The 17,955-nt window shown below is 35.7% G+C and overlaps 1 protein-coding gene across 2 annotated transcripts in view; it reads right to left on the reverse strand.

Moving 5' to 3' along the window:
- Positions 1 to 2,693: 2,693 nt before the first annotated feature.
- ZFC3H1 (zinc finger C3H1-type containing) overlaps positions 2,694 to 17,955 on the reverse strand; it is a 50,685-nt gene continuing 35,423 nt past the window's right edge. For both annotated transcript variants that reach the window (XM_024122771.3, XM_007111571.4), the window contains exons 23-35: positions 16,806 to 16,994; positions 15,919 to 16,156; positions 13,504 to 13,609; positions 13,223 to 13,421; positions 12,546 to 12,640; positions 8,951 to 9,061; positions 8,581 to 8,685; positions 8,283 to 8,448; positions 7,061 to 7,161; positions 4,733 to 4,834; positions 4,058 to 4,097; positions 3,729 to 3,791; positions 2,694 to 3,599 (exon numbers count right to left, since the gene is read on the reverse strand). In XM_024122771.3, the coding sequence (XP_023978539.1) occupies positions 3,462 to 3,599; positions 3,729 to 3,791; positions 4,058 to 4,097; positions 4,733 to 4,834; positions 7,061 to 7,161; positions 8,283 to 8,448; positions 8,581 to 8,685; positions 8,951 to 9,061; positions 12,546 to 12,640; positions 13,223 to 13,421; positions 13,504 to 13,609; positions 15,919 to 16,156; positions 16,806 to 16,994 (1,653 nt within the window). In that variant the 3' untranslated portion in view covers positions 2,694 to 3,461. The remainder of the gene's footprint in view (positions 3,600 to 3,728; positions 3,792 to 4,057; positions 4,098 to 4,732; positions 4,835 to 7,060; positions 7,162 to 8,282; positions 8,449 to 8,580; positions 8,686 to 8,950; positions 9,062 to 12,545; positions 12,641 to 13,222; positions 13,422 to 13,503; positions 13,610 to 15,918; positions 16,157 to 16,805; positions 16,995 to 17,955) is intronic.

A 17,955-nucleotide genomic window follows, 5' to 3' on the forward strand; every position in this document is an offset into this window, starting at 1 on the left:
GATGGGAATGAGAGTAGGGTGGGGCCACACACCCTTAGGTGGCTGTTCACTGGCCCCTGAAACAGTGAGCACACAACTGAAGAACACCTGCAGAAAGTGACGGCATTTTTTGATGGTATATGGAATAGAGTCCTAAAAAAATTTCTTTTAATTAAAAAAAAAAAAAAAACACCTCTTTTTCAGCTCAGCCCTATGACCTACATTAAAAAGTACCATGGGGGCTTCCCTGGTGACGCAGTGGTTGAGAGCCCGCCTGCCGATGCGGGGGACGCGGGTTCGTGCCCTGGTCCGGGAAGATCCCACGTGCCGCAGAGCGGCTGGGCCCGTGAGCCATGGCCACTGAGCCTGCGCGACCGGAGACTGTGCTCCGCAACGGGAGGGGCCACAACAGTGAAAGGCCCGCGTTCCGCAAAAAAAAAAAAAAAAAAGTACCATGACTTGGAAAGATAAAGATAGAGACCCAATTGTGAAATTGTGAAGGACAAAAAAGAATATAAAAAATGTTCCTTAGAAGCCTACCTTTTCTTGAAAAGCTCTTGTTCCAAAATGCTCTGTATGATGACTGTTAATTTGTACTGATGGGCAATGATACATTTGCAGGCATAATCCCCAAACCTGCAAGGTCACTAAAATCATATTTCCCCATTCTTCCCTCACACTGTTAACAGAGAGAAATGAAAGCAGACTTAAGGAAATTATGACCTATCTGTGAAAACATGACAGCTTTAAGCAAGAATATTGGTCCTGCTTTGTATTATAGCCACATGTTCCTACTTTTTCAACAACCTTGAAAAATAAATATTTAAACTCCAATCTTCAATAAAGTCCCTCTACATTTGTTGTCAGCTTTTGCTTGTCTGCTTAGTGCCTTTAGTTCTCAGATGTTGCACCTGGAGATTCTTGCTTGCTTTATGATGTAAGTTTATATGCCCTTTAATTGAAAGCAAACCGCCTTAGATAAGCCAGTGACAACAATGTTACAAGGTCCACTTTCCGTTAAAAGGCAAATAGAAATATTAGGCTGTTCTCTAAAATGAAGAAAAACACATAAAAATACACCACAATCTGCCACACCACTTCCTGTATTGGAGATAAAACCCCATAGCCTAAAATGCCTCTTTTGTGTTTTTCCCCCCCTGACAGGAGTGGGAGAGTGTAAGAAACTGCAGTTCTCAGTGACTAATCTTTTCTCACTGTATAACATTTCTTTGCCCAAAGAAAGACTTTAGTCATAATGTTAAATATTATATTCATGTTACTACAATAACTGTCAACTTTCATCCCAAGTTTTGTTTAATATTCTAATTATTTCTTGTTCAAAGCACTTCATTAAAAAAGAAAGTAAAAGTGAATATGAAAGGATAACAGGAACATATACCTCACTCACTCGTAAGCAGTGCTTGCTATTCTTTTGTAGAGGTTAAAATGAGTCTGCAAAATGACAGGAAGAAAAGGTGACATTATCTTTAAGGCAATATAATTTCTGTAAGATAGCGTCATGATTTTAAGTAGCAATATGACAACTGATCAAAAAGGAAACAGCAGCTTAACATCTGCTAAGGCCTCTGCCTGCGTGACTGTGAGCATGTGAACTGGGGCCTCTGGAGGTGTTACAATGTGCAGCCTGCATGGCTAGATCTTGCAATTGCATTCTTTTTTTTAAAAAGAGACAAACGTTACTGCTGATGGAATTATTAATGCAACAAATGGTAGGTTTTGGAATTTACAAAAGTTAAAAATTCAGCAGTCTCCAAAAAACTACTGAGACATTTCAATTAATACCAAAAATATTACACTATGGGGAGACAGACTGGAAATATTTTTCCAAGCACCTAACAGTGGTTTTCAAATAATCAGGGAAGGAAAAGCTTTCAAGGTTGAATAGTTAAATGCATACAATGGAGGAATACCCCTCTGGGATTACTATCTTCCACCCAAGTTCCTTTGGTTTTAGATAAAAACCATATAGCCTCTTTTTGGTTTAATGAAAGACCCTAGACAAATGGGTTCTGTTCTTGACCTCACCAAACAGCACTTACTAGCCAAATATGCACTGTCTGGTAGGCACATTAGTAGAGCATCAAAACATGGCTTTATTTTAACTAAGCATTATAAAAATGTACAGATGTACAAATTTGCCTAGTATTTCATGGGGCTGTTGCTCTGCCTTCAACAATTAGATTGCATTGTAGCTGTAAGACCAGATTTGTGGCAGTGTGTGTGTCATTAACAATTTTTCTACCAAGCGCAAATAACCCACTGCAGACTGAAAACAAAACAAAACAAAGCAAAACAAAAACAAAGTCACCTTTACATTTGGTCATATTGATATTCAACGTAAGACCGCATGTCACTAAGCAAATCATTCAAACTATAGTTGGGAGATACTTTCTAAACACCGTGGTCGTAAGAACAAGGAATTTAATGGTAGTGCAAGCCTATCTGTTCATTGCCCTCAAAATAGAACAGGACCCATCTTCTCGTGAATTTAAAAAGACACTGGAATGTTTTTATGGGAAAGCAGGTTCAAAATAAGAAGTACTGATATAGTTATAGTGAATATCCATATCTCCTACTTCAACCCTTTCCCACCGGAATGTGAAAAGTGAATAAAGACAGCAACATTTTTCAAAAAGTTAACTTATATTAAAAATATTTTTATAAACAATTTTAATACTACAAAGTAGTATTGCAATACAAAGCAGTTCAAATATTAACTGTTCTTTAAACTGTTAAACTTTATTATAAATTAAAATTTCTTTACAAAAAAAATTGCACATAATATTTGACCACTCTTAGGTTCTGATGCACTGGCATTTGCAATAGTTTCTTTAATCTTCAAGTTAAACAGTCTCGGCAAGGAGTCCAGAACGTAGAAAGGGCAATAAACAACCCTGTTAGAGCATTCAAGTGCAACTAGCAGACTTGTGGCCATGGCAGTTACACTTTCCTTAAGATGGACTGCTTAAGTTTTAAATCCTGAAATGAAGAATCTCAAAAGGTTTAAAGAGGAAAAACTAAAAGGGACTGCCGGCTTTTTACTGTAAACACAGCCCTGGAAATTAAACCCAAACAAGAATCTCTCAGGCATCAGAGAGTGTCAAGTGAATCAGGAATAGCACAACATAAAGGAAGGGGGGAAAGTAAAAAATAAAAACAAAAACAAAGCAAAATGAAAATAAATGTCAGTCACTTTGAGGAACTATACTTACGTACATGATGTTATGAGAATCTGGCAGGGCCTAGAAGCAGGCCAAACAGGAAGTTCATTTATCCAAGCGAAGAGGATCATGTTCATTGCTTCCGGTTTTGAGGATAGGATATTGTAGGGGACTTGATATGATCAGTAATGCTTGTCTGCCTTACACAGACCTTAGCCAGGGATCAGCCTAATCTTGAAGGATCATTCAAATAATTTTTGGCAATTATTATAAGGACTTAGAACTGACTGCACCCAGTGTTCAGTGATTCTTGCTTTCTGTTTTGTAACTGTTTAAATTTAAGAGCTCATTTAGGCTGACTCCAATCTCTTGGCACTTGGAAACTAGTTTTCTCAGGTTATCAGTTTTACCTCCTTCTGATGCTTCAAACAAGAGTTGCTGTAAAAGACAGGGAAGCATAGAAGTAAGACTTAGCTAGATTATGAGCATTACCACATCAATGGATATGGCACATGCAGAAAATTTATAGGAAAACTTCAAGATGAAATAAAATATAAAAAGCATTACATCTTTCCACAGTGATGCACAAAGAGGTAACTTCTGTAAGGCTCTCTGATATAAACGGTGGACCTATAAGATAGATATATATACAATTCCATCAGGAAATGTGGTGGAAAACACCTTCATAATCCTAACTATTTGAATGGTACTTCATAATATAACAACATTCAAGACAACATGGTTATGCTGGATTTTGGAGTTTCCAAACATTTAGAGTTCTTAGGATGTTAACTTCTATGCTTTAATCCTTTTAAATTGAGAAGTCAACAAAAAGGGCAGAATAGCTATTTAAAAAAAAAGAAAAGCAACCCATCTGATAGTCAATCACGGCTTACCTCTCTTTGTCCCTTTAGAACAATCTCAGCAGCAATGGCTCTAAGAAAAAAAAAAGGAATATAGAAAAGGGAAAAGAAAAATTTATATATCTTTGAACAAAATGAGATACTACCACTGGCAGAATACTGACTGTGGGAATCTGAGTACAAAACTTCCTGAAAGTAACAGGCTAAATTTCCAAGGAGGGTAACCTATAGTGAAAAGAAAAATTCAACAATTTTTATCAACTTTACAATAATAAAGCAGACCAGTGTTTTGAACATAAATAACGTTCATGAAAAATACTCATAATTACTAGTAAAAAAAAAATACTTGGCACTAACACCTTTAAAAGAAGGAAGACATCAGATTATAATAGGGGGAAACCCCGCATTTCAAAAGAGGTAGTCTTAATATGTGTATAGCAGATCTGTTTGTTTGATAACAGTATTGTTATCTATATGTTCCCCTTCAAAGAAAATTAAAACTATCTGTTTTGCTTTTAGAGGCAATTGTTAATGAGCACTCCTTCACTCTTGGTATAAAACCTCAGCAAGTGCCAAAAACAAATCTAAATTAGAAGAGAGATCTCTCTGGGGGGAAAAAATAGATGTCATTTCAGATTTACCTGTCTGGAGCAAACCTTATAAATAAAAGCAATAGCTATAAAAACATGTACATGATTGTTGCATTACATTTTCCAGGTGGCCAGGCATGTTGGGATATTATATGTAAACATCTTGGCTTGAAGTTTCAGAATCTGAACATTGCTTTCTTCCCATTCATGTTGAAGTAGCCTGTAAAGTACATTCAGGAAAATGAACAAAAGCATTGCAAGTATAGGGAACTCCAAATGAGCTCTATGAGCAGAATGTTTGATGAAGCATAATTTTTGGTCAGTTAAATTCTATCAAGGCTATTCAGCAAGTATTTGTAGAAGGCCTCTTACAAAAATTACCCTGGGAAAGAAACATGCAAACTAGCAGAAGGTCCAGTCAAGACCCATACCATCTTCAACAAACTAAAATAAGGCTGATGTATTCCTATAGGATACTAAAGCATTCTCTCCAAATTACTCTCCACATTCTCCCTCCCCGTAAATTTTCTAAAATAATGAATTGACATATTAGTGCAATTTCTTGGTATTTTTCTTTTTTATTAAACACAGTATACTTAATTGTGAATGTTTCTTGAGCTAAAATGTAATAAGTACAGTGACTAATTATTAAGTTCTCTATTCTGAAAAAAGGACAAGGATGACCTTAAGGAAATAAGAAGTATCAAAAGTGGAACTTTATCAACAAAACCAACAATTAAACTACCTATATTCCAAAATGCCTATCATTATAGAAACTACTCAAAACATCAGTACATTTTCTATTGCACATGTTTTATCAAAGGTGATGTTTATAATACAAATTTCTATAATTAACTTTGGCAGATTAGCATGCTTACTAAGAATTTTTATTATAAAACGCTATGGCGTTATTTTGTTACTCTTATCACAGTCTTAGGCCTTTGAATTTTTTTCAATCTCCTATCATTTTCCGACATACATGCTAAGTGGAATGTAAATGCTCTAGAACACAAAGGAATATATGATAACTATTTTAGGCACCTTATAATCCATAAAACAAGCTTAGAAACATAAGACACAACTGATGCAGTGGAAATGACAGCACAAGTAGAAGCCAAAGCTTTAGCATGCAGTGTACCTTTTTGAATCAAAAAGCACAATTCCTGAGGGTTGAAATGGGTTTTACTCTAACAGAGCAGAAAAACTACAAAGAAATGCTCTAAAAAAATCTTCTAATTGAATGTATGAAATCCCTGGATAAGTGTTTCTCAAATGTGATTTGAGGGCTCTAGCTTAGGAATCTGCATTTTAAATAACCATCCCAGGAGATTCTGATGCATGCTAATATTTGAGAATGACTGACATATATGAAAACAAGTCATAGTAGGACTTCCCTGGTGGCGCCTGCCAATGCAGGGGAAATGGGTTCGAGCCCTGGTCCGGGAAGATCCCACATGCCGTGGAGCAACTAAGCCCATGGGCCACAGCTACTGAGCCTGCACTCTAGAGCCCGCGAGGCACAACTACTGAGCCTGCGTGCCACAACTACTGAAGCCCGCGCACCTAGAGCCCATGCTCTGCAACAAGAGAAGCCACCGCAATGAGAAGCCCACACACCACAAGGAAGAGTAGCCCCCGATCGCCGCAACTAGAGAAACCCCACACACAGCAATGACGACCCAACGCAGCCAAGAATAAATAAAAAATAAAATAAATTAATTAAAATAAAATAGTCGGGACTTCCCTGGTGGCACAGTGGTTAAGAATCCGCCTGCCAATGCAGGGGACACGGGTTCGAGCCCTGGTCCGGGAAGATCCCACATGCGGCGGAGCAACTAAGCCCACGCGCCACAACTGTTGAGCCTGCACTCAAGAGCCCGCAAGCCACAACTACGGAGCCCGCGTGCCGCAACTACTAAAGCCCACGCGCCTAGAGCCTGTACTCCGAAACAAGAGAAGTCACCGCAATGAGAAGCCCGCGCACCGAAACAAAGAGTAGTCCCCGCTCACCACAACTAGGAAAGCCCGCGTGCAGCAGCAAAGACCCAACGCAGCCAAAAAAAAAAAAAAAAAAAAAGTCATAGTAACCAAAATATACATGGGTGGCTGCTTATCTCTTTAACACTTAAAAACCTCTTAAGTAATACTCCTTTGCTGCATAAAACATGCTTTGTGCTTATAATGCATGTACTACGGACAGATGGTATATGCTTAGGGGACACAGGTGAACTTTACTTGAATTATATGCCCCCTTATAATCTGCAGTTTTCTGAAGTGACCAGATCTCCACATTGACTTTTACACGAATAATTACATATTGCTTAACAACTTTGAAATTAAAGCGGAAATGAGGCAATAGCCAAAGAGCAGACTATTAGCAAGTTTTCAAGAATAATTTTATATGAAGAGCCTATACAATTGAGCTGAGAATTTTATTTTTTCTTACCTCAGTGCAAGTCCAGAATTAGTTGGCATAATTGAGCAAAACCGTTCCAAGGTTTTGGAATGCTGGATCTTTGGAATACAGCTCAAATAAAAGAAAATAACCTGTGAAGGTTGGGGAGGTGGGGAAAGGAATACAACAAAATGTGAAATCCAGTTACTTATGTGTTTTAATGAGAAAACCAAAATGGTCTTTAAGACATGAATGTATAAATTATAACAATGTATGATGCTGTGAGTTACAGTTCCTACCATTAATTATATTAGTGACTTTCCAAATATGAATTAGGAAATATGGTCTAGTGATGAGAGCCATGGACTGAGAACACTGACAAGAAGCCAGGAGTCCGGGTTTTCATTCCTGAGTCTACCTTTACTTGATGTATAGCTGGGCAAGTCATAGGGCTAATAATACCTGCCACATCTTGCTCATGGAATGCCCGTGTGTAAATGACTTAATGTCCATAAAGTGGTTTGAGATCCTGGGATAAAGAATGGCATAGAAGTACAAAGCATAATAATTGGTTATCCCGGTAACAACAAAACCACCCCACCAAAAAAATAAATAAATAAAACACAGATGTTTTAGTCTATACTGAGCTTTAGTAGGAGCTTTTAGCTTACACACACTGAATAAAAGGGGTCTTTGAAAATAAACCAATTTTTTAAAAACCCTTTGCTTCACTGCCTATAAGAAGATGACCTTATAAATATATCAATATCCAGATTCTACTCTTAAAATTCCAAACAGCATCTGATTTCAGCTTTCTTATGTCCTATGTATAGCTATATCTGCTTGACAAAATACTGATAAAAAGAGCAGCTACAACATGTAAGCACATTCTTACTTATTTTGAAGTTATGGAATTTTTCATTCAGTAAAATTTCCAATTACTCAAGCAAAACATTACTGACATTATTACAATTACTTCTTTTGATCTCTCTTCTTTAATACGTACTAAACCTTAACATCTCTTCACTTCTGCTTCAATGTTAAATTTTCTTAAATAGAAGATAATCAATATGCACATTTTATCTTAACTGAATTTTAAAGGGCTCTGTGCCTAGATTTTGAAGAGATAAATAGAAAACATGGTCAAGAACAACAGTAAATGCTAGTAAAGTGGTCCTAGGAAAATCTCTCGATATTAAACAGGAGTTTTGCTATCATTTAAGTCCCCTACTTTTGTTTAAATATCTAAAGAAAATAAGTTTTAAATTCTTACCCTATTATGAAATTCATAGTTGGACCAGTAATCAGCACTGCTAAAAGGAATGGGGTATCGGGCAGGGACTGTAACCAAACATCTATTCACTAAATCAGTAAAAAATCTGAATTCCTGGACTTTGTTTCTGGATCCAGCAGCTCTATTATTGGCAAAGACAAGATAACTGCCAAAAGAAAAACATCATAATTTAGAATAATTAAGCCAGTTAATTCTCTAACAAGAAAGCTCATCACCCCTTCCCCAACCATATTCCCTTATTTCAAATCCCATTCTTATTAAGAGGAATTAAACTTACTCCATCCAAATCTTCTGCACTATATCAGACTTCATGGCCACCCCTAACGCTGCCTCATATGCCTCCACTGTCTCTTTAATATTTGATTGAAGAGGATGACAAAGGCTGTTTAAAAAATGAAGGAAAACATTGTATGTCTCAGCTCAGTTCGATCAGGTAAAGGAATGACAAAGTATAAACATTACAGATATTATTACAAGAGAATCCTTCTTTTGATCTTTCCTTTTTAAATACGTATAAACCTTAGCATCCCTTAAATTTTGCTTCAATGACTTTAGCAACAGGTTAATTTTAACAGTGTAATTCAGTAATAAATAACAAATGCAAGCCTAGTATGAAACATTTCTCTCCACAGTAGATAATGTCTCACCAGTATATCAGCCACAAATACGGAACTTGGTGGTTAAACATTTCATCATCAAAATTTCCTTTACATAAACGGGCTGGAATATCAAGTGGTCCTGGGATATTTAAGAGATACCTGAGGAAAAAAATCATGTTTGAAATTATGCCTATGTACACATGGATTGCTAATGCTTTTTTTAAAAAAAAAATCCTGTTTCAACTAAAACTTCCTTGAAATATTTTTATACGGTAATGAGACTTTATTTTCATGTGTATACCATACCGCTTTGGTCACATCTCTAGCATCATATATTTATTATCTTATACCTACTTGAATAACTCCTCTTCTAAAATGATATTTTTAAATTTTATAGCCCAAATTAAACAAACCACCATAATAATCTAATTAAACCTAATTAAAAACAGAGAAGAACAAATGAGACTACCAAGTATCTAAAATTTTCCCACAAAATCTGTACTTTCTTGAAAAAAAAAATTCTTTGAGTTATAAAACTTGAAATCTGAAAACAATTTCTCCCTCACATACACACATACACAAAAATACCACTCTACATTTAATTTCAGACATGATATAAAAGCGTATTCTATAACATATTGGCCCATAAGGCACTTGTCAAAAAGATGTCTATGATCAAATAAGATTGAGAAATACCGCAAATTAAAGCTCCCTCTTAAAAAGCCACAACACATATTAGGATATCAAAGGCTCTAAGAAGCCAATCAGTAAAAAAATCTATTTTACTTTGGTAATTCAGGTTTCCCCCCAATATATTTGAATCTGTGTGTATAACATTACCAGCATCTTCAGGAACAATGTTTTTAAAGGAAATACGTTGATTTCGACAATGACAGCCTAGTATAACTGTTCACTGTGAATTTAGCAATTATTTCAAGGAACTAAGTTTTAATGGATTAGAGAGGCTGTATGGCGGCTGTGGTGGGAGAGGTTGTGTGCTGGGGGCCGTAAGAAAGGGAAGAAATGGTACTTCTAGAAGGCAGATTATCATCCCGACTTGGCCGTAACTAGCTGTATTACCATGAGTTAATCACTTAACTTCTAAGAATATTGACTTTTCTCAACTGAAAACTGCAGTAAGTAAGAAGAGATGGTGGCGCAGTGGTTGTGAGTCCGCCTGCCGATGCAGGGGACACGGGTTCGTGCCCCGGTCCGGGAAGATCCCACATGCTGCAGAGCGGCTGGGCCCGTGAGCCATGGCCGCTGAGCCTGCGCGTCCGGAGCATGTGCTCCGCAACGGGAGAGGCCACAACAGTGAGAAGCCCGCGTAATTTATACTAAATGTTATATAGAAAGAGAAATGACAGACTCTAATTCTAAATAAATATTACAGTTCTACATACTTTGCTTTACAATTTCTACTCATGAAATAAAAAAGTATTTTGAACTTATTAAGAGCACTGACTTCTCCTATTAATTAGCTTCGGCTCTTTCATAAATTTTAAAAATTTCTATCAGGGCTTCCCTGGTGGCGCAGTGGTTGCGAGTCCGCCTGCCAATGCAGGGGACACGGGTTCGTGCCCCGGTCTGGGAAGATCCCACATGCCGCGGAGCGGCTGGGCCCGTGAGCCATGGCCGCTGAGCCTGCGCGTCCGGAGCCTGTGCTCCGCAACGGGAGAGGCCACAACAGTGAGAGGCCCGCATACCACAAAAAAAAAAAAAAAAAAAAATTTCTATCAATACCAAGTAAGTATGGCAATGCTGAAAACTCTCTCACTTACTGCCATTCTCTTAATATTTGACTCAAAGGTTTCCTAAGTTAATAGAAATGCATACTCTGTAAATAAGGACTTCAAATTGTCTAAATAAACTAAGCACAGGATACCTTTTCCTCATAATTCTTGGTGAATTATGAATTATAACTTTACACAAAATAATAAAGCAAGATGACTTAGCAAATAATGAGAAGATTATTTGGAGGAAGCCCACTTTCACATTTTTATTGTCACTTATTTATTCTGCTTCATTAAGCTGACATCAAGAAGATCTGAAGATCTTTGACCATGGCACAAACTGGCAGCATCTTTTTCAAAGCTAAAACAATTACCTCCATGCTAAAGAGAAGATCAGAACCAGCAAGTCTTTAATAAAAGTCTGGTTCAGCCTTGAATTTATCCTGTGCTTAAGTCTGAGATGTTAAAGCAATCTAATTTAAACAGGGAGAAAGTCAGCATGGGGAAGCTAAACAATCTCTAAATTTCTCATACAATAGTTTAATTTTTCTCTATTAATTTGCATTTCAAATTAATTCTTTTGTAATTAATTATAAGATGTTAATCTATATGTAGCAAAGCAGAAAGACTTTCAGGAAGAGTACTAAAATCACTATGTCAATAACCTGGCTACCTACCATAAGAGGACAGATGTGAAGACTCAAGTCTGGTAAAGAATGGTGACCCCAAACTTTTTGCCAAATCTCAAATAAAACTGCCATGTTCACAAAATATTCTAGGGTGGACAGACCACTGACTTAACAAAACGTGGGTTATTTTTGAAAATATTTTTTCATATAACACTGCTATACTGTGGGTGAGTGCAGGGAGGGAGTGCCTAAGAAAAGAAAAACATATGCAAGCATTAGACTTGCATATATAAATCCAAGACTCTATCTTCACTTAGTATTTTCCACAAGAATATTTTTTTAGGAGATATCCAGCTTAGACCTTTCTTCTCTCAGTTCTTCCTGACATACAATAAAAAAGTATGTCATGACAAATATTTTCCTTTTGATGCTGTTTTGCTTAGGATCAGCAAATTACACCTATCTTCATAAATAAACTTTTATTGGAACACAGCCATGCCTATTCATTTATATAGTGTCTATGGCTGCTTTCTTGCTACAAAAGCAAGGTTGACTAGTAGTGACAGGCCATATGGCTTGCAAGCCTAAGATATTTACTATCTGGCCCTTAAGGAAAAAAGTTCGCTGATGCCTACAGAGAGATGAGGAGGAAGAATGAAAGAGAACTTTAAAAGCCTCCAAAAAAACCCCACTCTTTATGATCTTCTGTGGCCTCCTATTGTTGTTAAAATAAGAACTCACAGGGAAGCAAATAAAGGTAGTAAATACAGAATTCTATATAAGCTACTGAGAAAGTGATGGTTGAGAAAAGAATTCTCCAAAGTTTCTTACTCAATAACTTTTCAGACGTTAAAGCGGTTTTCTTTAGATTTTTTTTTTAAAAAGGCATATTATTTACATTCACTTTAAAATCACCAATCCAATAAATTAAAACTCATTTTTCGAAAATCACTGAGATTGTCTCAGGATAATTTGTTGCTACAGAATTAATTGCTAAAATTAACAATGACAGTAATTAAAAGAAGCATGGATCACCATGGTGTTAATATAAATTTAGTATTAAATTTAGTGTTTTCCAAAGAATGCAAAACATTTTACATCTTGTGTCCATTTATATTAAATTCTACTGCCCTTATAACATTTCTGTAAGAGGGTATTCAAGTGTCTTAAAAAAAAAAAAATCAGTCTAAAATATAATCAATCCACCAAGAAATTGGTAATCTTTCCACTGAGCTACACTATTTTTCATTCCTCTACAAATCAAGAGTTCTACAAACTTACCGAAACAGATCCAAGTTACTATACTTCTCAAACCCAGGTTTAAAGAAGGATGCGATAAATTTCCGCAAAAATGGAAGAAGATTATCTCCTCGATTCTATTTTTAAAAGAGAGAGGAGGGAGACACATTAGGTTTACAATGTTTAATTAAAATATTTCAAGGGAGGAAAAGCACCCCCCGCCCCCCCCAACCACTGATTAGATTAGGTTTTTTGAGTAGGTGGAGATGACTTTTGTATTCTGATCTCCAAATTGAACTAAACATTAAACAGTTTAACACCCAATATACCATAAGCTCAAGTTTCACTCACCAATTTCACCAATTAGCCATTAAGCTCTATTTACATGTTTGGCACTGTGCTAGGTGTTGGGAGTAGGGGAGCTCTAAATCAGAATAAGACATGGTCCCTGCCCTCTAGGAGTTCTTAGAATAGTAGACAAAGTAGCTATAAGCAAAATTACAATGTAATGTAATTAAGTGCAATGGGAGAACTATGCATGAGGTATTATGGCAGAAAGAGAAGGAATACCTAACAGTATTGCAAAGGGCAAAAGATCAGTAAAAGCATCCTGGAGAGGCTGATGCCTGAAACATCTTAAAGGATGAATAAACGTGAAACATAAAAATATCATATTTAAGAATTATGAAAAAAAATAATTATGAGTCTTTTTTTTTTACCTGCGAGATGAAGAACTTGCATGTATGATAAAAAACCTCTGCATTCTGAAGATTTTTTTCAAATGCAGTAAGCCACACTGCCCTAGCTTTGTCGTGCTGATTTGTTTCCAAATATAAAGCAACAAGGGATTCCAACAACTGGCAGTTCATGGGACATGATTCCAATAAATATTTACAAAGCTTCACTGCAGCCTCATACCTTCACAAGAAAAACACACATTTAAACACATGAAAAAATCTATTTTTAATATGAGGTTAACTGCTTGTCAATTAAGTTTTACCTCTCAAGAAGCTGGTGCAGAACAATCATGTTTGTGTAAAGTGGAACACAAGCCTCTACTCTTTCCTCAACAGTAAGGCTCTCATCTGTGCAAGCTTTCACCGCATCTATCCAAAAATACCACAATAACATGAATCAAACATAAAATGAATTATGTGACTGTGTTATTTAAACTCTAAGGTAGCCTATTCTTTTGTTTGACTATATCTTATTCACCTTTACTAAACTCCTGGCTTTCACCCAAAGGAGGTATTTCAGATATCTCCAAACTCCTAAAATTGAATCTTTCACCCTCACTTTCCTGTTAAGAATAAAACACCCAACATGGGCTCTTGCATCTTTGCATTTATACTAAATTCCTGAAAAATGTCAAAGAAATTAAAGAATGAATTATCTTTTCATCTTTCTCCGACCCACTTCAAGAGGCCTTGCTCTGCTGATCTACAGCCATTTAAACGTCTCCCCCTAAACTAGATCTTTTCCTTACTCCTTCAAAACACTTTTCCCTTTGTAAAGAGTCCTTTACTCGATCTTGCTACTTCTTAGAGAAAAGTCCTCCACTGTTTCACTTTGCACAACTGTCACCATTTTTCCTCCTTGCCCAAGGTGGTATAACTTCCCAGAATTGCTGAGTTTAAAAATGAATGTCATTCTGAAACAGCACTTTTGAAGTTCACTTATAAGGATCCTATTTAAACAAATCTAGCTCCACATTCATTTTATCTGATTAGCATTTGATAATGTTCTTCCTCTTCTTTTTAATTTCTTCCTGCCTCTGCTTCCAAGAGATTGTTTATATTTTCTCTTGGTCTCATTCACTGACTCAATTCTCCCTTTTACCCCTTACTGCTATACTTTAAAATCTCCATTTCCTCAAAGAAAGTACCTCATAGCTTCAGCTGGTGAATAACTTACTGGGAGTGCACATTAAAAACTGTAAAGCACTATATAATACAATAATTTCTATGTTGATAACTTTCAAATCCATTTCTCTACCCAGAATTGTCCATTTAAGATGCACTTCCTTATTTCCTTCTGCCAACAAGCATTTCCACTCGGGTGACCAATTATCATTCACAAATACCACTCCTACTACCAAAATCAGTCTTCCCAATTCACCAGTTTTCTATTAGTACCCTTTCCTTTTCCTGGTCTCAAAACCCTGAAATCATCTTTGACTATTTTTTCTCTTCTTCCCTGACATTTAATCTGTCCCTAATCTCTATATGGTAACTTAAAATGTCTCCAATAAATACTCTCCCTTTCCCAGGTTACTTTTTTTAATGCCTCAGTTATGGCTGTCAGCTTCTGGTTCGTTTTCCTACCTTTGGTATCATTTCTCTCCAGCATATTCTTTCTTTCTTAAAGAATCTCTATTGCCATCAAGCCTACCATACTTAAAAGTTCTTGAAAATCTGGTATCATTTCCACTTATCAAGCTTAATTCCTACTGTTCTCCAGCACAAAAAGTCTCACTTTGATAAGGACTCTCCCTTCTTCTAATCTCCCTTTAAATCCATTGTACCAATTCCTATCTACTTGTTGCTTTTTGTTTACTTAGCTCCCCTAATAGGAATGTCCTTTTACTTCCTTTCTTCGCTAGTTTATTCAATGAACATTTACTAAGCGCTCAGTACACTGCCAGACATTACAGGCCCTTGAGAAATATAAAAATAATACAAGAGTCCCATCTTTGAGGAGGAGGCCCACCATGTCAGTCACATTATATGCAAGCTTCAAAGTCCAGCTCTAAGTCCTAATTCGCCTATGAAGACATACTTGATCATGACAACCTGCAATAATCTCTTCCCTTCAGGTTTATGGCCTGTACCATGTAATTCTCTAAATCACAGATCCCAGCCTCTTCTCTAAGTACAGAATTTAGACTATATACTAATAGACAGTTATGTGGCCTCATGTTTATTAATTATGTCAGATGTATAGATTTTATCTTCTGACTAGGCCATATACTTCTTATTAGAAGGGAACAGGCTTTATATCTTATATATGTTCCAAAGCAGATACCTCGGTTAGTACATAGAGGAATCAAACTCACTGACTGATGGAGAAAATATTAATTACTTGAAAAAATAAGATATTATCTTTTAACTTTCACCTTGATAGATTGCTTAACAAAAATTTACCTGGTTCTATGATTCAATCAACTCATTAAACCTATGTAAATATGCTATATTATGTACATATTTAGCTGATATCCTTTGCCATAATCAGAAAAATGTGGCTTTCATAGATGCCAATGCCCATCTTATTTGATTCAATCCTTAACTTTTAAGCATTTATATAATAAAGTATAAAACCATAACTTGTAATACATAAATTTGTTTCATTTAATTTTGAAGAATCATAATAAGCGACAAGTTGATGTTCTAAATAATTTATAAACATTTACACTTACCTTCAAATACTGCTAACAACATGTCAGGATTAGTCTTTACATCTTGAACTGCTTGCCACGGCATTACAAATGGTTCTATATTAACAATTCTTGAAGGATTGGCATTAGATGGATCATAAAATTTTGAAGGGAGAACATTGAATTCAATAAGATGTATGTAGGCCAGCCATGCCAAACATCGATCACTTGTTTTAAGGTATTCAGCTACTATTCCATCATTAGCCAATTTCAATGCATTCTAGGTAAAATGGAAAAATAATCTGAAGGTGTTTTAAAAAATATTCCTAATAAGATTTAACTGTGAAGGCAAAGAAGATTAAAAGTGTTTTATTTCTTTGGCATGGTTCTTAAATACCTAAGTCAAAATTCTGATACTCACCAATTTTTTTAATGGAAAAACACTTTAGAGATATCAATACCAGATTAACATAATTTTTACTATGCTAAGGTTTATGACATAATTAATGAAAAGGTTAAATTTATTTGTACATTTTAAGTATCTTGATATTCAAAATCTAGTAAGATAAAGAGAAAAGAGTAAAAATAAACAAAAAACCTCACCACATCCATATAGAAGATTTTCACTATGGACTAATTTTTTTCCCCTTATGGTTTGAATATTGAAGTTTATTCTGGTGGGTACTCAGCAAATATTATTTTCATTTAAACCTGATAAACACTCTAAATAAGGTATTATCCCTACTAAATAAGCAAAGGAGGAAACAGCTGTAAACTTACCCAAATTCACACAACTTACCAGTAAGTGGCAAACAAAGATTCAAATCTAAAGCCTGTGTCCTTATCTTTCAACAATGCTACCTGTACTGCTTTAAACCTTTAAAAAAATTCTCTACAGAATGTCATTAAATGCTGTAATAAACGTTTACCTGTAAAACTGCAAGTGCACTTTGGCATCTTCCAGTAAATATGTGTAGCTGAACTCTAAATAAAAGAGCCTCTAAAAGCTGAAAGGACAGAATATCTGATGTTTCCCGCTTGGCTGCTCCCATCAGGAACTCCACCATTCTCTCACATACGTAATCCTTTTCTTCAAAGGTGCTTTCTAGGTGCAGAAACTGCCCAAAGGGATTTCATATGATTACTCCTGCTTCGTAAGAATAATCTAAAACTACAGATTTTTCACATTTCATTAAGAAACTATCACATATTAAAAATTCAATTTCTATAAAAAGGATAATTACAAATATGTATAAACCCATCATACAGTACTATAACCTAGATTTCCCCTTCTACCACAAGTTGGAAAGTGGAATCAGATGAAAACTAAAACAATACAGATATACTCTCAGAATTATCACTAAAGCAATTTCACGTCTCCTTTCCTTGAATCAATAAATGGCAGCAAGACCACGATGGATCTCCAAAAGCTCACGTTTATGATCACATACAATCTGAATTGCTCAGGTGTGTGACTGTATAAAAATTTTGAGAATAGCATTCATATAAGAAATATGTGACAAAATAATTAAAAGATTTAATCTTTTAAAGAAATTAAGAGGTCCTTTAAAGACCAAACAACTTAAGGAAAAACATTACACCCTATAATTTGTGGTGATCAATAGCATTAACTGCATTAATAGCAAGGCTGCAGGTTAAAAGTCAAGCATTTTTCACTGTCTAAATCTATTCAGTGAGTTAGGAGAGTAAGAAAGTGGCAAGTTCATTCATTAAGGGATACCATGTTATCCAAATCTATCTGTTCTGAATTTCAGTTAGCAAGTAAATGACAGATCTGATAGAAACAGTTTATATGAAAGTTTATCTGAATCTAATAATTCCTGAGTTCAGCTGGTAAAAGTTCACATATTAATGAATATTTATTTTATAAGTGAATTAATCATAATTTTAAGTTTAATCCTGGGTAAGAAACACCCCATTTTCTCAGAGAATGAGGAAAAACCCACTTTTCTACCAAATCTTTTAAACTTAGCAAGGTTCGATATTAGTGTGATTTACAGATAAAGTATTTTCCATAAGTAACGAGGGCATATAATAAAAAGACCAAATTATTTCCTG

This window comes from Physeter macrocephalus, chromosome 6, assembly GCF_002837175.3.
Source record: "Physeter macrocephalus isolate SW-GA chromosome 6, ASM283717v5, whole genome shotgun sequence".
NCBI classification, from domain to species: Eukaryota; Metazoa; Chordata; class Mammalia; order Artiodactyla; family Physeteridae; genus Physeter; species Physeter macrocephalus.